At 43.9% G+C, this 24,774-nt stretch overlaps 1 protein-coding gene across 10 annotated transcripts in view; it reads left to right on the forward strand.

The window, feature by feature from the left end:
- LOC119651203 (collagen alpha chain CG42342) overlaps positions 1–24,774 on the forward strand; it is a 259,891-nt gene that overhangs the window by 130,254 nt on the left and 104,863 nt on the right. For 7 of the 10 annotated variants that reach the window (XM_038054646.1, XM_038054654.1, XM_038054644.1 and 4 more), the window contains 2 exons: positions 7,736–7,915; positions 8,803–8,908. In XM_038054646.1, the coding sequence (XP_037910574.1) occupies positions 7,736–7,915; positions 8,803–8,908 (286 nt within the window). Of the gene's footprint in view, positions 1–7,544; positions 7,599–7,735; positions 7,916–8,802; positions 8,909–24,774 lie in introns of all 10 variants that reach the window. The other 3 variants (XM_038054648.1, XM_038054647.1, XM_038054652.1) reach the window with 1 other exon arrangement.

Raw genomic sequence — 24,774 nt, forward strand, 5'->3', positions numbered from 1 at the left:
GGGTATTGGTGGACATTGAAGGGGCTTTTGACTGTACGCCCTTCCAAAAGCTCTGTGCTGCCGCCAGAGAGCATGGTGTTGACGAAACTCTAATAAAGTGGATCTACGCTATGCTATCGCAGAGATTGATCGCTACTTAACAATGGAAGTGACGAAAGGTTGCCCTCAAGGAGGTGTGCTATCGCCGCTTCATGGCTGTGCTGGCTTTTGGTAGAGATCTCGAAATGGAGTGTAGAAATACACAACATGGCGTTGATTTGATTGACAGTTGGTGTTTCAAGCATAGACTTTCAGTAAATCTAAATAAAACCACAATTGTATTATTTACAAAAAGGAGGAAATTGAATGGTCTTTGCCTTCCAGGGATGAGGGGTACAGCCCTGCAACTCTCCGAAGAAGTGAAATATCTGGGAGTTATCCTAGACAAGAAGTTTCTTTGGAACAAACATGTAGAGGTAAAGATAAATCGAGCTCTGGGCTGTGTAGGCGGACCTTTGCCTCGACATGGGGACTTAGGCCTCAGGTGGTAATGTGAATCTATGTTGCTATCATTAGGCCGATGTTCGTTTATAAATCCGTAGTGTGGTAGGTTAAGGTGAAACAGAAGAGTTTCCGCTTTAAACTAGCCACACTGTAATAATAGTTCTGCGAAAGGTACCTCGAAAACATTAGCAAGGTGGATGCCATATGAATAGTTCCGGTGATGAATGTGAGACGTTAAACAGTTGTCCATTTAATTCCTGATATACACAATTAGGCGGGCTGTCAGTTGCGCCTGAACAGTCCGCAGTAAACCGGCGTTCGGAACGTTATGGGATCCGACTGATCTGCCATTTTGGACGGTTCTGGTGACCGGTGTTCGATTGAAAAGCGATTTGAAAATCCGGCCAGCCAGAAACGAATAGGCCAACCAGTAAGTGTGTGGGCTGAGGCGCCCTGGCTGATGGTCGCCGGACAGACCTACTAGGCAGCAAGCGTTCTATTTTAAATTCTTACACGCAAAAATATCTCAAGTTCACATCTCAATGCCGGTCACGTCCAGAGTGGTATGTGAATGGTGTTTTCAGTCCAAAATGTGGACGGATGAACTTTGGACTGTTCAGGCGTAACTGACAGGCATGCCAGATCATGTCTGGCCGTGGCATAGTTCATAAGCGATATGTAGTGTTGAAGTGATGAGATGTTAAGAAACGTGAGGTGACCAAAGCAACACGAATAAGGAGGGTTCCTTTTGAAAAGAAGAGAGAGAGTAAACTTCCTCTGTCCAATAGTGATAGAGTTATCATACTACTATACTACTGCAACATATTCAAGAATTTTGCGAAGGAAGCAGTTTTGAACATCCTTGAACTGATGAGGGGAACCAAGAACGAACGAACGAACGGCAAACGTTCTGTGAGGATCTGAAGATGTCAACATAGTGAACATCCAAAATTGTTAGAGAAGGTTATGACAAGGTGATTACAGAATTAAATAACTGAAAAAGGCTGATCAGCCAAGCAGTAAACAGATACCGGGGGAGAATATTTGAGGGAGAAATCCGATGAGAAATGTTTGCTAATATTAACCGTCAACTCATTCCGTGCTCATCAACGACGCACAGTGTTGAAGTTTGATTGCAAGCGATCAAGTTCTACCGGCGAATCAAGAATAGAGAATAGTTTCGAATTATCGGTATAGATGAGAGGAGAAAGTAACTAAGGAATAAAGATCTTTAATGGAGAAAAAGAATAAAAATGAAGGAAACATGAAACACGGGGACTGTAGATAAGAAAAAACAGGATATGAGACGCAAGTCTAGAAGGAGCCCCCTAAGGTATAAGTAAGGCCCTGTCAGTTGGGGTTTCAGAATATACTCATAGTTTTCCCTGCTTTTCGTAAGAGGGGACTTAAAAAGATAGAAATTTGTTGGCTAGCAGCCTGCAACTTAAGAAACATTATTCCTACTGAAAAGTTAACAACCCCTCGGATATTGACTGACCTTAGGCCGAAGGCCTTTGGTTATCGAAAAGCGATTGTAGCGGAGCGATACCAAGCATCCACTGTTTGGGACAAGTGATTACTACATCACTATGATTGGCTTCTTCAATGTGCATAGGCTCCTCGATAACGGTAGGGAGGGTCACCAGAATACTCGTTTCTGGACATTCCGGGCGTAAATGAAATAAGATTCTCGGACTCTAGAGAGTACACCTCTCCCTTTTGCTTCAGTTAGCGCAATGTGCTTTTGTACAATGGAAAGGCGAGTGGTAGCCGACGGGAACGCGGTATCGGGCAAAGCGTGCTCTCTTGACTTGGAAACCAGTTTCTGACACACTTCTGACTGCCAGATTCTGGTCTAGGTTAAGGATCATCACAATTGTACAGTGGTATGCACCAACAGAAACCGATATTTTGGAGAAGGATGCTTCCTGCGAGCATTTATACGCAGTTCAGGAGAAGCTTCCTGAAGGTATCATTATGATCGTGATGGGTGATCAGAATGCCAAGGCGGGCTCTGACAATACCATGCTCGAACATGTGTTAGAGAAGCACAGTGTTGGCGACCGTAACGATAATGTCGGGAGATTTCTGGTTTTTTCGCAGTTACCATCGTCTCCTCATTGGTACTACATTGTTCGAGTGAAGAGTTTGCCGTAAGGTCAGTTGGGTTTCAACCGACCGACACCGTACGAACAATTAAATTGAGCACTTTGTGATCAGCAGTAGATTTTTGAGTTGTCTCCTGGATATGTGTGGAGCCTTGAAGTCGTACCAGAAAGGAATCCCCATCTAATATTCGCTTATGTTCGCAATGTCTCGCAGGGTTGGAGAGCCCCGATCACCAAAATTCGACATCGACAGCTTGCATGATTCAACTGTCGCTCGACAGTTGAAGAATATCTTGCTGATCGAAGGGCAGATACACTGAGTAACCCGTCTGAATATATCAATGAGCATTGAGCTATCATCAAAAATGCTCTTTTTTTCCGGTGCAACACAGGTCGTCGGCGACGCCGCGAGGGCGTAATAAGATCTGGCTGACTGGGGAATCGTGAAAGTGGATCGATCAACTAAAAGTTTTAAAGGCTTTACTAACCGACACCGAGCGAAATCCTAAGGAGTTTAGCGTAGTGTACGCCGTGACAAAAGAGAATTTACTATTGCGTTGGTCAGGGAAGCTAAAGGTTTCATTTCGCAATGATGTCAGAAATGTATACCGTATCCCAAAAGAGCTCACATTTGGTCGCAAATCGTTCAATGGTCCTGTGAAGTATAATACTTCAATGATCGACCTCTCATCTATGATGATGAACAACTAAAGAGGTGGAAAAAACACTTCACCACGGTTCTTAGCCCTATCGCATTCGGTGAAATTCCTCCTCTTGTGGATAACATGGCCAGTCACCGCGGTTACTGACTGTTCCTCCAAGCAGAAGAGAAATGATTTCGGCCATCAATGCACTCAAACGGAGTGAAGCCATTGGGCTTGACGGTCTCCCGCAGAGTTCCTTATCGTTACACCTGCAGTTACTACAGATTTGCGGCTTCTACTCGTACGGAAATCTTGGTAATCCGATACCTTTCCTAGAGATTAGAAGAAGGAGATAATCATCAAGATCCCAAAGAGAGTGACCCGTTTTTTCTCCCTGTCGTTGCAAAGATAATAGCTAAAATAATCCTGGAATGCAACAAAGAACATGTCGAAAACTTGGTCAACAGCGAACAAGCTGCTTTCCGCTCCGGATCCTCCTGCATTGATCACATCAACACATTAGGGATCATTTTGGAATAGTGTGCGGAGTTTAGATTTTCGCTGCGGAGGCTTTTCATCGATTTCGAGAAAGCTTTCCATAGCGTGAAAAGGGAGTGACGCATTAATAGCGCTAGATCCGCTTTCACTGCCCTGTCTAAAATTTGAATAATTTAGCTATTTCAACACCAAAATCAACCTGACACTGACCTGACACTCTTTCTGTGTTGCTATGTGGGAGTAGCACATGGAACACCTCCAAGCTTTCGTCAATACCTGTCTGCGTCATATCATTGGAGTACGCTGGCTTGACACTACCTCAAACCAACAACTTCTTCGGCACACAGGTCTGCCACTCGAACGCGCTGTGATCGGAAGGCGGAAGTGGCAGTGGATAGATCACACATTAAAAGGGGAAGGTAACATTGGCATTGTGGGCTACGCCGTACAGTGGAATCCACTCCTCGAAGATGGCCGACGGGTGGGTCGCCCCAAGGACACTTGGCTCAGAGCAGTAGAGAAGGAGTGCAGGTGTTTCGGGAAATCGTGCGATAGCGCGGAAAAGTGATAGATGTGCTATACTTCACCAAGGGGTAGATGATATATATATGTTTATAAACTTTTAGGATAATGATGATGAGAGCTGAAGCGCTTAGTGAAGGCATGGCAAAGATAAGTTGTCAGAAGTAACGTGCTAGGTCTCAATCGTTTACTGCATTCCAGGCACGAAAATTTATTGTGTGAGCTAAAGAGAGCCCAGTTTGAATACTATTTAAACTGTATCGTATTTTGGAAGGTGATTATGCCAAATGGAATCAGGCATCCACGACAGTATTAAGAACATGTGTTGAAACATGATACATGGCGAAAAAGGAGCTGCCGATAAAGGTCTTTACTTTTTTTTCGGTTCTTAGTCAAAGTTTTGACCGCACCAAAGGTTGAAAACCAGAGCGACGGATGCTAGCCGCAGAAGAACCGCGTCAATATCGAGGCTGCCTGGAATCTCACCGAGGAAAATAATCACATAACTGAGTAAAGGAACGAAGGGAACAAGGGGCCCTGGAGCAACGTGAGTTAGTTTTTCTTCGTCTTTTTTAAATATTTGGTTACTAAGCCCAAAAAAGGGGTCTGCGGACCAAAAAAAGGGAGAATATATTATTCTAAAATTAGTCTGGTACCACATCAACTAAATACGGACTTAAGTTCCCCCAATTCCCAAAGAGGAACAAAAACGTCTCTTTCTTAGTTGTGAAAATGCTCAACAGACCGTGAAAGGAGTTTGGGATATTATAAAATGGCCGCTAGAATTCCCTGTACATTTGTTTTGCAGGATCGATTCTAGTAAGTGGCATGTGAGAACTCTAGCCGATTATTACACGTCGCAGCCGAAAGAGACGAGTACGCTGTGAAGAAAGAGCGGCGAAAGAGTACCGGCCAAAGTTGATATATCTCTCTCAGTCGAGAAATTCATGGTGAAATATTTGTCATATCGGTTTTCTCCACAATCGAGGCATGGTTAGTGCGTGATATTATTCTGACCTCAATGCTCAATTTTTATTTTGAAAGGAAGAAACGCTTTTGCAGGAAATGCTATTCTTTCGCATGACGACATTAAGCGAATAAAAGTAGAAAGTTAAACTCTAGCTTTCCTGCAACCCCGACTTATTGTCTTACTTCTACCGTCTTTTCGTGTCATCCTTTCTCCAACTCGAGCGGAAATCCCAACAATATTAACTGGAGATTCTGGCCCTGAGCGATGTAAGATGGCGGAACTCTGGAGAGTACTCCTCTCCCCCTTGTCACATTGATGCCAATGTGCTTTGGTACTCTGGAAGACTCAGCGGTAGCAGACGCGATTTCGGTCCAGTTTAAGGAGCATTTCAATTGTATAGTGCTGTGTGCCAACAGAAATTTTCGATATAGTGGAGCATGCTTTCTACGAGCAATTACCAGCGGTTCAGGAGAGGTTTCCTAAAGAAGAGACTAAAGGCTTTATTGACCCTTGCAAGTGATGACGAGCATGGCGTACTCGAATTCCGATACCGTGCGAAATTTGGGGAAGTTCAGGGTATTGCATGCCGTGAAAAGAGAGAATTTTCGAGCTGGTCAGTCGCAGAATGCATTGATTTCGGAAGTATATACCGCATTACGAAAGAGCTTGGATGGTCCTTTGAAGGACGATAATGATCGACCCCTCATCCACGATGACGAGCAACTGAAGAAGTGGAAAGAACAGGAGGGTTATTCCGGAAAAACCAATAGCTATTATTAAAGCGACATATCATGGCATTACGTGTTGTTTCGAGGTAGACTCTGACATTGTGATTTTGAGGTCGAGAGCGAAGTGTGCCAGGGTTGCATCTTGTCACCGATGTTATTTCTTCTTGTTATCGCTGACGTACTTCTTCCTGCCCTGTCCAGAAGACGTGGATTAGTTAGTAGACATATATTCTCAAACAACCCGACTATGACATCTGTTTGCTCTTTCACCGGGTGATGGACTTTGGCCAAATGGCCCTGAATTTGGAAAGAAAGGCAAGCTGAGTTGGCCTGAAGATAAACAAAGATCAACTTGAGACCGTTCTCTGTTAGTGATCTTGTTACTATATGGGAGTAGCAAATGGAAAGTGACAACCACTGTCAATCAAATGCCCCAAGCCTCCCTCAACACCTGTTTTGGTTGTATCACCGCAATACGCTGGCCTAATACTATTACAAACGAAAAACTTGCCCGGCGCACAGTCTTGATATCCGCACACAATGTGATCGGAAATGGCAGATAGGTCACACATTAGGGAGGGGTGACAATTGGATTTCTGGCTACGCCATGCAGTGGAATCAACTCTCCCAAGATGGCCGACGAGCGGGCTGCCCCAAGGCATTTGGCGTAAAACAGTAGAAAAGGAGTGCATCTCAGGAAGTCTTTGGGGGAGGGAATCAAGGAACATCTATGACGCAAACGAGATATAAGTAAACAAGGTCAATAGGACGACGCACAACCAACTCGAGCCGCTCTAAAAAGTAGGTAATACAATCAACCATGTGAAGGAGGTGTCAGTAAAGATTCCAAATTAGTTTGAAAAATATATTAAGGAGGAAATATATATTTTTGTAAGGAAGAGGAAGCAAAGCCAAGGACTTCCATACAAATCAATATCTTTTATATTTGACGTTGCCTTGTACCTATTGTAACCGTGAAATTACTCATATAATCCAAAAGAAATGATTCAATTTTTGAAAAACTTGAAGAGGAGACCATGTCCTTCACTTACATTCTTTTTACGAAATACTTTCTCGGAATGATTTAAAGCCCAAATAATAATTTTCGATTATTTATAGATATCGGGTGAAAATTACTCCTGAAATAACCTCAACCTTATCCAGCAAACAAGCAGTTCAGTGTATAAACCATTGAATATCACCCTTAATTGGGAAGGTATTGAGCCAGGCATATACTAATTGGATTGCAGTAGAATCTTGAATAATGATTTCTGGGAAGGATCATTTATCTGAATTCGAATGGTTATAATCGTAATAAATTGAATCATAACGAACTAGATATAGATAGTAACTACCCCAGTTATAGCATAAGTCCGTTTAGGGAAGGGCTTTGTGGGGAATCCTGAAGATTTGATTCTAGACATATTTTTATATCTTTCTATCTTCTATCTTTCTTGGTGAGCTTATTCCATCCTTTTCTATGCCATATGATCCTTATCGAATGTTCAGAAAATTCTCTCTCGTAGTCTTTTTGAAATTTTATTTTGAATTAATATTTACATCATTTAATTTTTATTGGTTTGGTGGTAAGGGGTTGCAAGCTGCAGGTGTGAATATATCAGCGGCAACAGTAATTCAACTGAAGGTAAGGTACAAGACTAATTAGTAGAAGCATGTTTTTTAGATTGGAAACTAAAAGTGAATGCTTAGTGTGACAATTGCATGGGTTTACCAATAAATTTCTTTATACTTGGGTTTTAATCAGTGTTTTCTATTCGTTAGGGTGAACCAGGGGAACCTGGTCCGCCGGGTCCAGCAGGGCCACCAGGAGCCGTAGGTGCACCAGGTAGGGACGGTGAAACAGGACCACCTGGAGAAACAGGTCCTCCAGGACCTCAAGGGCCACCAGGAGAACTAGGTCCTATGGGACCGCCCGGGAAGACCGGCGAACCCGGTTTGAAGGTAATTCATAATATTTCTGGGAATATATCATTTCATTTCAGCCGAAATTTTACCTCCTCTCTCTCCCGATATAAGGACAATATTTGCAGACTCAATTTAGTGCAGACTTTGGAAGGTCACAACATCATACGTAATACCATCTCCATGAGAAAACAATACATGAGCCCGACTGCAATCTCTGTATAGAGAATAAATTATGGAAAAGACAACAAAACAACCCTTCAAAACATACGGCTACTATCTAGTAATTTTTCATTCATGATAGCCTATTATCCCAAACGACCTTCTATCATGCTCACTCTCCGGGGGAAGTAGCCCTTCCAAGCCACTGCACAATTCATTGAACATTCGATTCCAATGTGTATTCTCCATAACGTGGCTTTCTTTCTTCACCCGTCGGTCTGACGTGTTGTTCAATTGTAATAAGTGGCCTATTGTATCTGAACCCTTCGGGTCTTCGAACCCGACCAAGCCAGCGGCAGCAACCCAAACAAAACACTTCTTTGCTCCTTCAAATCGAGTACCTAACACGCCACTCTATTGTCGGAAGAGTATGTGTACGATAAGTTGATTCCTCCAAAAAATTATGACCGATTCTCCAGGGAATGGATTACGTCCATTTGGTCGCTCAAAACATCATCGTATTCTCGTATCTGCTGTTGAGGCGGTAACCACCTCTATTGTTATGATGCCGTGTCCCTTGACTGTGCACTATTAAAGATAAGCGAAAAAACATATACAGGACGAATAGGGAAATGTTGGAGGGTAGATAAGTGAGAACGAGCGAGAGAGAGGAGGACAGCGTAGAATAGACGAAAATCACCATTCAACAATCAAACAGACATTAATCTCACTTTTATCACTGCCTCTGTTTATTTATTTTGCAGGGTGACAAGGGAGATAAGGGCGACAGAGGACTAACCACCACAATTAAGGGTGACGAATTTCCCACCGGCATAATTGAAGGACCACCAGGACCTCCTGGACCACCTGGTAATTTCTTTGGATATTTTGTGCCATAAATTTTAAAATATTTGCGTTTTTCAATAATCCTGTTTGTTATTAATGTGTTTGGAATGAAGATATCCTTTGAATTACTGTGAAATTGTACATTTGACTTCTGACTCCTTCTGACAATTTAATTTTACTGTCATCCGGTGATGATTTTTGGGGAGTGTGCAGTTGCTTGGAAGGAGTTTTACATACAATAGAATAAATAATGATTTTTTCGCAATTTTTGTTAGGAGAGAAGCAGATTAAACTGATTTCCGAATCCTTGAAAATCACGAAAAAGTGAAGGGGTAACTGGATGAACTAATAAATTACCGTTGAAGCTAAGGCGGATTAGGAATCTATTTGCAAAATCTTGCCTTCTGGCCGTAATATAGTACGCTCAGACAGGACAAGAACAAACAAAGACGATGTATTGAATGAGCGAAAGACTAGTTTTCGAAATGCGGTATTTACATGAAATTTAATGGATAGTTGTAGTTTCCATAATATTGTCAACCACAGGTATTGTACCTAAATCCACACGGCTTCCTTCGATGGCTTGGGGTTCTTGCACAGTCTGGTTCAAGCCATGTTGAAGTACACCATTCTACTACAGGGGCGATGTTATGGTTTGGGGGAGAGGGCGTGGTCCCAATCGAATTTTCCCATTAACGGTGGGAAACACCGATGGACTTGAACGTTCCAATTATAAGGCAATAGATCACGTTAATTTCTTACGAAATTTGTATTTCTTATTAATTGTCAAAGTCAGTATTTATACGAATTCTTACAAAACTGTATGCTGTTCTATCACAGTATACTGAAAATACTTCCCTATTACTATGTGCAAAGGTACGTCCTGTGCCGACGGAAGTTGCGGTCAGAAGAAAGCGATCGATTTTTTAAAGACCCGTTTGCAACCAATCAACGGAATTTTCACGGCTGGTTCTTCCCTCTCGTGGCGAGTTCAAATATGCCACGGAGAGCGCCATCGAAGACCGGGTCACTTGAGAGCCTTGGGCTCTTCTCGTATGCTAGCTCCGGGGGGCTGACAGCAAATTCCTCTTGGCGGGTTGTTCGGAGGCCAAGTAGGACGAGAGGCGAGACTTGAGTCCAGGATGGATGGTCGCGGGCCATAATGGTGGAGTTCAGCGTCCGGTGCCAATGGTTTAGCATCCCATTGGATTGCGGGGTATGCAGTAGCCCGCTGGCGAATCCCGGGAGTTTGTCTAACTCCAAAAAAAGGATGGACTCAAATTGCATTCCCTGGTCAGTGATAAGAACTGCAGGGACCCCAAGCGAGGGATTCACTCTCGACAGAGGGCTTCGGCACAAAATTGCGCCTTAATGTCTTTCAGAGGTATTGCTTCAGGCCACCGCGTAAACCTGTCGATGATTGTGAGGCAATACTTGAAATGTTGCGAGTCTCGAAAAGGGCCTACGATCTTGAGGTGTATTGTGTGGAATCGCTTGGTAGTGCGTGGGAATGAACCCACTTCTTTTCTTACATGCCTGGTGACCTTACACTTCACTTACACATGCACTCTCTGGCCCAGGAGTTGACGCCCTTATTCATGGAGGGCCAGGAGTATTTTTAGGTGGCTAACCGATTTGTCGTCCAGATGCCTGGATGCGTTACATCATGAACCCCGTGGAACACTTCCTTACAAATGGTGGTCGGAATGCATGGCCGGGGTCCGTTTTCCGAATACTCACAGCAGAGAGAGAGGTTCGAGCCGAAGCTGGGTAACTCCTGAAATTTGTATTTGGGGTTGGATTTGAGGCTCTGAAGCACTGCTCCACCTGCACCTTGGCGATAGCCGAGACATCGAGTGGGGCGGTGATGTTTACCTCGGGGACACGAGACAAAGCGTCAGCAACTATGTTGTCCTTTGCGGACACATGCTGTATGTCGGACATGAACTGGCTTATAAAGCTCAGGTGTCGAAGCTGATGAGGGGACGCTTTGTCAGGCTTTTGTTTCAAAGTATACGTGAGCGGCTTATGGTCCGTGAACACTGTGAACGGCCTGTCTTCTAGGGCTGTATTCCGTCAGGGGAAATGAAGTGGCTGAAGTGGTTGAAAAATGCACTCGAGATGGGCTAATTGCTCAGGCTCTGAGGAAGAAGCGATCAAAACATCATCCAAATATACGAAACAGAAATCGAGGTTTCGCAGGACCGAGTGAATGAACCTTTGAAAGGTTTGTGCTGCATTGCACAACCCGAAAGTCATCCGTGTGAACTCGAAGAGACCAAAGGGTGTGCATATTGTCGTCTTTGGAATGTCTTCTGGAGCTACTGGGATTTGGTGATAGGCCTTGGTTAAATCCAAGGTCCAAAAGATGCGGCAACTTGCGAGATGATGCGCAAAGTCGTGGATGAGTGGAATGGGATATCGGTCAAGAACAGTCTGTGCATTTAGCCTTCTATAATACCCACAGAGACGCCATTTGCCGTTTGGCTAAGGGACCATATGGAGTGAGGAAGACCAACAGCTGTCTGAAGGTCTGCAGATACCCTGTTGCATAAGCTGTTCAAGCTCTTTCTGTGCAATAGCCAGCTTTTGGGGTGGTAGGGGACGCACCTTTGAGAAGACAGGGGAACCAGTGAGGTTAATGTGGTGCTACACATTGTGCTTCACTAGTTTAGAGAGACTACATTCGGTAGTAATCTCGCTGAACTTTTGGAGGAGTGTCCGAACACGAGAGCCAGTAATGTCCTTCATAAGTACGGAAAGATTGTTGTTGGGGTGTGATGAGATTCTGCCTGACGAATTAAGATTGGTTATAGAGTCTATAAGGGACCTGTTCCGCATGTCCACTAGCAACCCATAGTGACACAAGAAGTCTGCGCCTAAAATGGAGAAGCTGACATCCGCCAGGATGAATCGCCACGGGAACGTCCTACGCAAGCCAAAACTCACGTCCACTTGCCTGTAATCGTAGGTATTAATGCGCGAGGAATTTGGCGCCGTAAGTTTTAAAGGTTGTGGGAATAGCCGGTGGTGCCGGGGTACGGGAAGAACCGAAACCGCCGCACCAGTATCAACAAGATAACTGCGTCTGCTGAGAGGGTCATAAATTGTTAGCCGACGTGGCGGTGCGTTCTGGGTGGCCGTCGGCAGGACCCAGCGTAGACCTAGTTTTTTGAGGTAGGCGCGAATTTACATGGGAGCGTACATCTTTGGGTTCCCTCACCAAAAAGGGGGACGCGCACAGCGAGGGCGGTCACTTGAGGGTCCGATGAGGCTGTCGCGTCTGTGTTGTCCAGAGACATAACAACAGCTAAGTTAACGATGCGAGATGAGTCGAGGACGCGACTGTACTGAATTTGAATAGATCCTAATTTGATGACAGCAGACCGCACCATCAAATGCCCGTACAAAAGGCAAAAGAAAAACACATTTCAGCAAAATCCACCAATGCACCAGAAGTCATCCTGGTGAACTCGAAGAACTCGAAAGGTATGCAATTAGCCGTTTTCGGTATGCGCGAAATCATGAATGAGTGGAATAGGATACCGGTCAGGAATTCTCGGAACATTCGGACGCCGGTAATCTTAGCAAGGCCTCCATTCGTCGTTTGGCTTGGAGACCAAATGAAGTGGAGGTGACCAGCAGCTATTGGAAGGTCTGAAAATATCCTTTTTCATTAGATCATCAAGCTCTTTCCTTGGAGAAGGTAGCTTTTGGGGTGAAAGAGGACGAATCTTTGAGGGGGTGTCGGTAGTGTTGGTATGGTGTTGCACATCGTGCACATCGGCTGGGAGAAAGTACTTTCAATAGTGATGTTGATGTTTTCGGGGGAGTGCGCGAATGTGGTGGTCGGCAACGTCCTCGAAAACAATGAAGTGTAAATTTTTCCTCGCGACTTTCAACCACTACGGCAGTTTGGGATCTCCTCGTTCTCCCAGATGCGTAGTAACAGTTAGTGTATTCCATTTAGTAGACCCATTTCACCGGATTTTAACAGCTCAACTGGAACCTCGCCGCTTCTTCTGCTGTCGCCTTTGATTTGGGTTATCGAATTCAGAAGCTCTGCAAAATAGGACGCTCAATGTTTGTTGATGCTGTCGGAATCGCTGATGACGTTTCCATCTTTGTCCTACAGAGGCTAATCCTGGGTTGATAACCGTTCTTAATTATATTCACTAGTCTATATGCTTGTTTGATGCTTCTGTTGGCTAGGTTTTCATTTATGTAGCTCGTCATACTTTTCTTTTTTGGCTCTGGATGGCGTAGATATATTGTCTGTCGGCTTTCTTCATACATCAATAGGCACTAGCTGCATTTTTTCCGCTTTGTGTGAAACAAAAACTTATTAAAATCGGTTTACTGTCTGTCTGTCTGTCTATTTTTTGTTTCGGCGTTGGGGGTAGAAAGGTTCAAGACCTGTTGCTGGCTCCTGCCACGTGGGACTTCTACTCACTAAAACCACCTTCTTCTCATTCCACTCTCCCCACAGAATTCCTATAAAGCATTGCGTCGCGAGGCTGGATCAGCTTATAACTGCGACTCATTATGGTTCTTTCCCTTCCGTGTTTTCGTCGTAGTTCTTCCTGTCTAAGCTGTTGGTGAATAGATTGCAGTCCCTTTACAACCTGGTTTCAAACATCCGTTGACTCCAGCATGAACTCCACAATGTTTTCGGGTGTTAAGCGCCTGTCTGCTACCGCTTCCATTCTTGTTCGGTGCACGGTGAACCTGGGGCAATCAAATATGACATGCTTCGCATTCTCAGCCACGTTATCACATCTTGGGCAGCACGGTGACTCGACGTGACCAAATCGATGTAAATAAGCAAGATAACTTCCATGTCCACTTAAGAATTGCGTTAACTCGTGGCTTGGTTTCTCATGGCTTCGTTCAAATCATCTCCGAATATCCGGAATGATGCGGTATGTCCAACGACCAGTTTGTGACTCGTCCCATCTCTTTGGATAGATTCCCACCGTCCCACCGTCGAAAATCGCTAGCCTCCCCGGCTGCATACGTTTGGTCGTAGAGTTTCCGGCCTTTATTTGCCAAGATGTCTACGGGGAGCATCCCTAGTACATATACTGCTTCTCCTGATGTTGTCCGATACGCACTGCATACCCGGAGTGCACTTAGCCGATAAGCCATTCCCATTTTTTTGCAGTTCACTTTGTTATCCAGAACAGTTGATCAGACTGGAGCTGCGAAGAGTAGCACGGAGCTGACTACCCTAGCAAGCAGGGGACGTCGACTTTGTCTTGGCTCACCAATGTTCGGTAGTATCCTCGAGATCGTTGCAGTGCTGGAAGACGCTTTAGTTGCGCACACGCATTTTTCTCGGAAATGGTTGTAGCGGTTCACACCAAATTTGGTGGAAAGGTGGGAAAGGTGGGAAATGTGAATGCTCACGCATATAGTGAGTTACATAATTTTATATTGACTTTAAGAAGGGGGGGGGGGGGGTTCCTATACATGCAAAAGGGGGATGTAAATTTTTTCTTTCATCAAATATAGTCATGTAGGGTATCAAATGAAACTGAGGCACTTTTCGAAGCCGGTATTAGTTTTGATATTTGTTGGAAAGGTGGAGAGTGCGGAGAGCCGAAAGTGATCATTTTTTTAACGGACCTGCCACCATATGGTGCCAAGGCTCCGAAATGCCCCCCATACCAATATCTGTTCAAATAAAATTAATAATAATTATTATTATTATTCTGTTAAGGGAAAGTCGTACCGCGTCCTTAAAGAACTATTGTGACCTTTTTGCTGGCTATAGTGTACCTAATAATCATTGGATCTCAAGGAAGCCTATAACCGTCAGAATGTAGCATATTCCCTACTTCCAGATCTTTCAGCTTTGCATCTGGTATTAAGTATTCTCCCAGATGCCGTAACCTTCTTTGCGCAAGTGCCGGACACTGTCCTAGGACGTGTATAAAGGTTTCATCACACTCCGCACAAAACCTGCAAGCAGTCTCCCTAGATATCCCTAGCTTCCCTAGGTGATAGTTTAGCCAACAGTGGCCAGTGAGAATTCCCACAATGATTCGGAGGTTCCTTTTGGTGAGGTTTAAGCAATCCTTTGTGTGCATGGCTTCGTATCCCCCAATAAGTACCTGGACTGCTCCATTCCTGGTAGGCCTGCCCGTATAGTTTCTTCAACCGTTTCTCTTCATTTCTTAATGTCATAGTCATGAAACCATTTCTGATTCACCAGAAGGGAATCCGTGTTAAGGCGTCCCTGCTTCCTTCTTGGCTAGTTCATCCGTTGCCTCATTGCCAGCATGACCTGGAACTCAGAGTATCCAAACCTTGTTGGACGAGCCGAGCGTATTCCGTTTCTCAAACTATTCCTATACCAGTTTAGAGTTGACCTGGTTGGACCTAAGTACCTTAATCATTGCTGGTTGTCGGTGAGAATAGCAATGTTCTGCCCCTTTTAGTTCCTTTAGAGATAAAGGGAGGCACATCTGTCTATGGCGTATATTTCCGCCTGGAATATGCTAGTATACCCACCCATTGGTTCCAAACACATTTTCCTTGGACCAATGACACCGGCACCTGCTCCTTCTGCTGTGAGGGATCCGTCAGTGTACCAAGTAATTACTTGCTGGTTTAAGCCGTACGTCCAAGCCACACTCTCCCAGTTTGCCTTGTTAATAATAGTATATTACTGTAATTTTCAGTAGTTGGCTGCAAACCCCCCTTACGTTCTTGCTGGGATCACAAAATTTGATTTAGTTTCTCCTCTGGCTTGCTGACTGGGACGTGTTGCAAGGTATGAGCAAAAACCATGGATTTTAGCGTTCGTGGAACCCCTGAGGTGGCTTTCTGAGATAAGGCATATTGTCTATCATCTCAGTATTGAGGAAGACTATTGTAGGTGCTGTAGGACTCTTGTAGGTTGCTGCAACCCATGTGCATTCCAAATTATGATTTTCAGGACATTTGTCATTTACTTTTCTTGTTATATTTCTGTCTCCTTACGTTATATTGCTTTAGTTTGTTGTTCGTTAAATCTTTTATTTAAAATGTCAAGTTTATCTAAAATAGTTTTCAGTATTTGGTTACCATCGTCATTTTTTTTTTTTTCCATTTACCACCTATTTTCTGGGATCTAACAACAGGCGTTATTTTTGCATGGCTCTGGTTGCCGTTTTTCGGGAGCAACCAACTTTGGTATAAGCGGTCCTTAACAGCTTTTGTATCTCTTTCGCTACTGGACAGCCTCTGTAATTGGCTGCGTGTTGACCCTTATAACCGAGGTTCCACTTAAAATAAAGTGGTAGAAAATAACAATCAGAAAGAAGAAACTTTGTCGATGCCGTCATTTCTAGCCTCCTAATATTGCATACTATATAATCCTATGTGACTAAGGCAGAAGTCATTATAAAACCACATGCATATTCAACTCTTTACCATGAAAGTGGCGAGCGTTTGCCTTTCTTACTAACACTTGTTGAAACCTTTCTTGACCTGCACATGGCTATCTACCTGAGGACTCAGCAATTTGCAAGCAGTGTAAAAAACATTCTATTTTTAGGTTCCAATGGTACCCAACTTTCATCCAGAATCCGCTGTTTGTTTACCCTTACTCTCATCCATAAACATTTCCAGTTTTTTTCCAAAAAAAAACATTTTTTTTCTGTCAGAATACATATTGCATAAATTGTGGTTTTGGCCAACTTCTCCTTTCATATCTTCTTTCACTGGAGAAGGATAAAAATGCTGCAGAGGTGTTGCGACATAACCGACTGAGTTTTGATAACAAATTTAATTAGGGACGGAAAGCTGTCGAGTTGGAGTGAATTTACATGCTTTTGCGGGAAATAAGGTTCAACGACATAATTTGCTCGATAGCCGTTTTTGTGGGGGTAGATTTTCAGAAATGGAAAGGATACTTATGGGGAGTTGTTAGCATCATGGTTATGGTGGCTTTATATTGCACACTTTCAGGTAATTTCCAAAAAAAATAGATGACCATAAAATGGCATTCACAACTTGAAAACAAGGACAAACTTTGAAAGTTTGATACAATATGGGTGCGCACTAACGTTAGTTAAAGGTGGATGTGAAAAGAAAAAAGTAGTGTTCGGGGAAGAAATATTCGTATTTAGAAAAAAGATTCCCATAAAAGTTGGGTATTATTTCAACTTTGTTTAGAAATTTCTCTTCAGCGCCCACTATTCATGCATTCAGACACTAACATTGAAGTTGGGAACAGAAAGGAACATCTTCCTGGAATGTCCTCCTTATTTTTCTTAAAGGAGCTCAAGTGAATGTCATAAAAGTTATGAAACTTATGAAGTTTTATAATATTCACCGCAGCTTCTCTAACAAAGAGGAGAAGACAATCTTTGGGAGCTGTTCCTGTTCAGAGATACGACTCCCACTCCCTATTAACTAAAAAAAATCAAAATCTTCACTAACTGAAGCGAAACGAACTTCCGCTTTTATTAAATAAGATACATAGAAAAAGAGAGTTGAACAGGTCGAAACGTAGGACTAATGACCAATATAGGACCACTCTTAATGCCATCTATTTTTATCATTTTCATTACAAATTGCGAATGACGTGATCTCATATCAAAACGAACCTTGCTGACGTGGAGCGAACTTGCATTGGTCATAAGACCCGAAAAGGTTATAAGATCTGCCCAGTTTTCGGCAGATTAGGGTATGAGATTCAACCCCACCAGATTTGCCCCAACCTACTTCTGTGTATATCCTTGCGGGATTACCGTAAAGTATTGCTCTGCAAGCTGGGCTCTAATCTAAGACTTCTAAGACTTCTATGTTACCGTTGTGGTGGATAACTAACGTGCTCAAGTTGTTGTAGCCTTTTGCGTCGTTACCAACGAGGTTTTAGTTAACTTACTTATTACTCAGGTCGTACCATTTTACTGTGGAATTCTCGAGGTACTCTTTTCAGAGTTGGCCCACGATTATTATATTTAAAAGATTGGCTCTTTCAACCTATATGTAGACCACCCTATCTTCAATTTGCCTGCGGTAATTAGCTTAAGTGATTCTTCTACTGGCAGGCCCACTATCTGCGTACCTTCGAACATCTATTTTTTATAGGGAGACTTGAGGTGCAGGGCGGATATCTTCCCGTGAGTGACCTCCTGTATAAGCTTGCATTCAAGAATTATCTGATGCTTTCGCTCTTGCCTGTCCACAACTTTAATCCAAAAACAGTTCTCGCTCCCTGATTTAGCTAGTCCTAGTACTGAGTATCCTGAGTTCACCTTATTCGGTAGAATTGCTGTTCAAATCCCGACTTCTGGGCAGGGCACATACTAGTGGTAACCTTACGAGCATTGACCCTCACTTATGGAAATGTACTCTGGAAAGCCAAGTGATAGCAGACGCAAATCAATGTCGGTGTTGACTTGCTTCTGACAGACTTCTGACTGCAAGATTCCGGTTCAGGTGAAGGAACACCACAATTGTACACTGCTATGCATCAGCGGAGACTTCCAACATAGTGGAGAACGATGCTTTGTACGAACAATTACACGCAACGAAGGTTTCCTAAAGGAGGCATTGTGCCCGTGATGGGTGCTCTGAATGCCAAGGTGGGCTATGACAACGTTTTGTACGGACATTTGATGGGGAAACACAATCTTGACAACCGCAAAGATAATGGTGGGAGGTTCGTGGATTTATGTAACTTGCGTCACTTCGTCATTGGAGGCACATTATTCTTCACTTCATACTTCATTGTCATGAAGTCAGTTGATTTTCAACTGAGTTGGCTGACTGACTGCCGAATTGTGAAAGTGGATCGATGAACGGAATGGATTGAAGGTTTGAACTCCGATATCGAGGAAAATCTCGACAATTGCAGCTTAGTGTACGGCGTAACAAAAGGGAATTTACTATTGCGCTGGGCAGGGAAGCGGAAAATGCCGCAAAACACAATGATTCCAGAAGTGTGTTCCGTATCACGAAAGAACTTGAAAGTGGTTCGATGGTCCTGTGCAGGAAATGTGGGAAGAACACGTCACCACGGTTCTTAATCGTATCACATCCGATGAAGTTCCTCCTCTTGTGAATGAAATGGCTAGTCACCGTAAAATGCGGATACGGACTGTTCCTCCAAGCAGCAGAGAAATCATTTCGGGCCTCAATGCACTCAAATTGAGTAAAGCTGCTGGGCTTAACGGTCTCCTCGCATAGTTATTTATCTCTACACATTCAGTTACTGCGGATCTGTTATTTCTACTTGTACAGAGAATCTTGAGAATCCGAGATGAAGAAGGGGATGTTCGCTAAGATTCCAAAGAAGGGCCGGATGGTGGAGGTGTTTCTGCTGGTCCCTGCCGTCGCAAAGAACATCTCGAAAGCTTGATCTACAGAAAGCAGGCTGGTTTCCGCTCCGGATCCTCCTGCATTAACTGCAGCAATACTCTACGGTTAATTTGGGAACAATGCGCGTAGGCCCAATTTTCGCTTCACAGTGGGTCTATCTGTCACGCTCTACATAGGAGTAGCATTCTGTACAAACTAATAGATATTATCTGAACGACATATGATAGCGCCAAATGGCACGACCGGCACCCAGGCAAAATCTCGGAGGATTTTTAATGCGAAAGCCAAGTCCGCCAGGGTTGTCCTTGAGATTATTTCTTCTTGTTATCGATGATATTCTTTATGCTGCCTTGTCCCGAGCACGTGGAGGAATTCGATGGACTATGCTGTCTTTCCTCAAGCATCTCCACTACGTTGATTTTATCGGTTTGCTGTCTCATCGCGTTATGGACCTTGCCTAAATGGCTCTGAATTTGGAAAGCGAGGCAAGTAGAGTTGGACTCAAGATAAACACCGGCAAAACCAAGATTCTCATCTGATGGGTCATTGCACTCTCTCTATCTTTATCAATGGCCAGATCATAGCAGGCGTCGATCAGTTTGCATATCCAGGAAGCGAGGAATCTCAACCCGAAGATCAAATTAAGACTGTTCTGTTTGTGTTGCTATATGAGAGTAGTACATGGAAAGTGAACTCCACTGTTACTCAAAAGCTCCAACCCTTCGTGGACATCTACCTTCGTCGTATCATCGGAGTACACTGGCCTGCTACTATCCCAAATGAAGAACTTAGTCTGCGCACAGGCTTGGTACTCGTAATGACTGCAATCCGAAGGCGGAAGTGGCAGTGTATAGGTCACACATTAAGGAAGAGCGAAAGTTGCATTGCTGCCTACACTATCCAGTGGAATCCACTCTCCTAAGATGACCGACGAGTGGGTTACTGCAAGGGCACTTGGCGCAGAACAGTAGAGGATTAGTTCGGGCGTCTAGAGAAGTCGTGGGGGTGCTGAAGGGTATTTAAAGTAACTGCAAACAATAGAGTGTAGTTATGGTTGACGCCCTATACCCGACCAACGTATACATGGCAGTATTTATATTTCGGGTTGGTAGACGCTATACAGAAACGTTTCATTTTGTTAGTTGTCAATCATTTAGTAAAGTACCGACTAGTAATTACCTTGGGTCAACAAAACTATACACCAGAGGGCCGATTTCTCATTGATCTCATCTCATTGAGCACTATTTGAAATTATTAAGATTTGCTTTTTTCTATTCGCTTGTGATATTTATGATAGTTGCAAATACCATCCTCATATAGAGTATCAAATGAAAGGTCTCGATTAGTACCTTTCGAAGCTGATATTACGCGAAAAGCACGAGAAAAGGTTCGGAAACTGCCCAATCCGGAAATGTCAAAAGGCCAGAGTGATTCGCTTATATGAAATTCTCAGAAACCGGCGTGAGCCGAATAAAGTTAATAACAGCATATTTTTATATTTTTAAAATTTACTGCAAACCCCCCTTAAATTTATCATAGATCGCAGTAGGTTGGTTCTGATAGGAATCATCATACTGGAAAGTTTGGTGGAAATCATACTATTATGGCCAAGGTTATAGTAGACCAAAGTTGTTCCATTTGCATCAAATAACTACTTGCTAACAGATAAAATGTCAGTAGCACGCCGAGTTGAATATCAGGTATATTCAACATATTTACACTGCAAACTATATATAAGTGAGACCATTGTGCAGCCAAATATTTTTACAGAAAAAGTCAACAAAACCTTTAATACCTGAAGCGCTGAGCTTCCGGTTTCCGACTTATTTGTCTTTGTTGGAGGTTAACTTCATATTTGCTAATAATATTGAACTCCTAGTGTGAAGCCTATAAGGTTGACCATTATCAATACAGTGCTTTCCAGATCAAATTATTTGTATAAATGGCTTTTTAAAAATAAGATGCAATTGAGTTTTTAGTACACGGAACTGTCATGCACTCATCATTTCTCACATAGGGAAACACAAAACCTTGTGGCGGCACATCGGAGGCATGAACCACGACTGCATTGCCTTGGTGAATTCGCCTCCGCCGATGCACTGTAATGCTGCGGCCGCAGCTAGCGGCTTGGCACGAGGGCGGCGCGCAAACTTCCTTCCTTACGTGCTTGTTGATTTTGAACTTATGGCACACGATGCACGTTCACAGTGTTCGCGGCCCACAAGCCCCTTACTTTCGCGCTTAAACAAAAGCCCGACAAAGCATCTGTTCGCAAATTTCGGCATCTGAGGTTCATTAGCTAGTTTACGTCCGACATCCAACGCTTTGTCTCGAATCTCGGAGGTCACACTCCCTACCGCGGTCGATTATACGGCAATCGGTGAGACGCAGAAAGACGACAAAAAACTTCAGAGCCTGAAACTCCAAACACAAGTTCAAGGAGTTTCCTATCTTCGATTCAAACTCCTACATACTTTGCGAGATCTCAGATAAGGGACCTAGACCAGTCATTCGGGCAAGGAAGTATTTCACGCAGCGCACGATCTTGCGTACCTAGACATCAGGACGACGAACCGGTTAGTCACTGGAAAATACTTGTAGCCGTCCATGAACGAGGACGTAAACGCTTGGACCAGATAATGCATCGCGTGCCAGAAGTACAAAATCAACAAGCAAGTATGAAAGGAAGTTTACGTCCCGGCCTCGTGTCAAGTCGCGGGGCCGGCGGCAGTCCAGTGCGTTGGCGAAGGCGAATTCACCACGGCAATACAGTCGTGATTCATGCCCCCGATGTGCCGCCATAGCCTTCTATACCTGAACTGCACTTTTCTCAGAAACGGATATACGTATTGACATGAAATTTGGTTTTAACTGTGATCCCACACCCATGCAATGAAACATCTTTCTATCTTGAACTCAAAGGGGTCATGTATGTTCACTGGTTATAACCATATGGGGTATCAAATAAAAGATCTCGACTAATAACCTTCGGATCAGGTTTTAGTTTTGACGCCAGTTACAAAAGGGGGAAGTGGGTTATAAGGCGGTCAGTTTAATTAAGGGACATTTTTACAAACTACCCTGTCAGAAAACCTGATGCCCCTATGTGAGATGTAGGCCTCAAAATACTACTAATTCAGATATTTGCTTAAATAAAGTCATTAGAAGTGTCCAGATAGCTGAGTGGTTAGGGCACAAGGCTGTAGTACGGAAGGTCGCGTTTCAAATCTTACTGGTGGCCGTGGGATTTGTTTCGTGATTTGACGTTGGATGCCAGTCGACTCAGCTGTGAATGAGTACCTGAGTCAAATCAGGGTCATAATCTCGGGCGAGCGCAATACTGACCACATTGCCTCCTAGAGGATACTATAATCCTGTAGTGCACTGTTATGGTCTTGAATGAAATTCTCTAATGCACTTCAAGGCCCCGATCCGATTGGATTGTCACTTCAACGGTTATTATTTGTCAGTTGTCATAATTTCGACAGATGCCTAATTTTATCTTATACTAGCACGAAGTGCCAAGCATTTAGGCTCGGATAACCCTACCTACTTGAAAACTAAAGGGACGCTGGTGGTAGTGGCTGTTGTTAGGTCAATGGGAGAATCCGTCGAGAACTTCCCGCAACATAAGCCAGACTGTCTGAGAGACCCAGGACATCAAGGGAAGCCGTGAGGGATTAAGGTGCAATATCTGTAGCTGACAATATTATGGGAACTACAACCACCCGCTTGAGACACCAAATATCTTTGATTTCCTGAGCCAATGGCTCATAGTTCACCTTCTTTTCCACGTATTTCTGTTCGATGTTCCAATTATGGGGGATAGCAACATCAATAATATATGCGGAGCGATCTGTCTTTTCAACTTACATCACGTCAGGCTTGTTGTGCGATATGTGGCGATTAGTTAGAATTTGCCGGTCCAAATATATGCCATAAGCGGAACAATCAAGTACTGCTTGGGGTTCATATCAGTAAACCGGACATGTTCCTGTCATCAACCCATGCTTGTATGCAAGGTTTTGATGGATCACCTTACATACAGCATTGGTATATTGCATCTTTGCCATTACAGTGTAGCCAGAAATGAGAGGGTCCAACGTCTCTAACGCCGAACCACACATTCTGCACTGGTCGTTCTCTACCCGAGCTTTTTATAAGCTCGGGTGGCGAGCACGCCCTCCTGAATTGCACACAAGAACCCCTCCCTCTCAGCAAAGAACTCCCCAGTACACAGCCATCTGTTCGACAAATACGTGCATTGCCTTCGACTTCCATTCATCGATCCGCTCTTGGTCCGATTTCACCCCATTCGGAGGATTAAAAGATCAATCCTTAAAATTAAATGGAGTCAGTTCACAGTCTGCCTTACAGACAGCCGCATGAAAGGGACTCACTTCCTCTTTGCTATAAAAATAAGCACGCAGCGAGTCGAGGCGATGATGCTGTGCCGCCACGTCTACCATGCCCCTACCTCCGATGTCATGAGGCAGGTTCATACGCTCCACGGTAGACTTTGGATGATGCATTCGGAATTTGGACATAGTTGTCCGTATCCGCCGCTGGACGTTTTCCAAATCGGTTTTCGTCCACGGCAATATTCCGAATGCATAAGCCAGTGAAGCAATAGCGAATACATTCAAAGCGCTTATTTTATTCTTCCCCGAGAGATGCGAATTCAGCACCAGCTTTACACATCGCAGGAATTCGGACAGCAGAGCTTCCTTCAGATCACCAACTCGAGCATGGGTTCCTTGCAGAATTCCTAGGTACTTGTAGAAGTCTCTCTCGGTCATAGCTTCGATGTGGAGGTCACCAATGCTATGTCCGGCATGCGGCTCGTGATGGCCTTTGCGGATGGCTTGGATTCGACATTTGTCTAATCCAAACTCCATCCGAATATCACGGCTGAACATGTCTATTATTCGTAACAGACTTCTAAGATGGTTGTCAGTACCAGCATACAGCTTGATGTCATCTAGGTACATCAAGTGTGTCAGTTCGCACTTAGAACGTAGGCCATACTTTATTGCAAAACCATGCCCTCTAGCATCATTCAGTAGCCATGAAAGGGGGTTCAGTGCCATACAAAACCAAAGAGGACTCAATGAATCCCCCTGGAAGATGCCCCTCCGTATACGGATGGGCTCTGAAGTATTAGCACCCTCAGATGTACGGACTGATAAGGTGGTATGCCACCCTTCCATGACTGTCGCGAAAAACTTTATTAGTTTCGAATCAATGCGATACAGATTAGCCAGGTATGCGGAACGCTATCAAAAGCCTTGGCATAATCGATATAGCAATTAAAGAGGTTTCTTTGGCCTCTAGTTGCTTGTCCTACAACTACCGAATCGATAATGAGTTGCTCTTTGCAACCCCTTGACCCAACTCGGCAGCCCTTCTGCTCCTCGGACAGAATGTTGTTGGTCTCGAGGTGCGCATTGACCCTTCCAATAATAATGGACGTTATGAATTTGTAGAGGGTTGGTAAGCAAGTAATCGGTCGTGTGTCTGCGGGGTCTTGCACTGTGTCCTTCTTAGGGATAAGGTAGATAATCCCCGCAGTG

The sequence above is a fragment of the Hermetia illucens genome, chromosome 3 (assembly GCF_905115235.1).
Source record: "Hermetia illucens chromosome 3, iHerIll2.2.curated.20191125, whole genome shotgun sequence".
Taxonomy (NCBI): domain Eukaryota; kingdom Metazoa; phylum Arthropoda; class Insecta; order Diptera; family Stratiomyidae; genus Hermetia; species Hermetia illucens.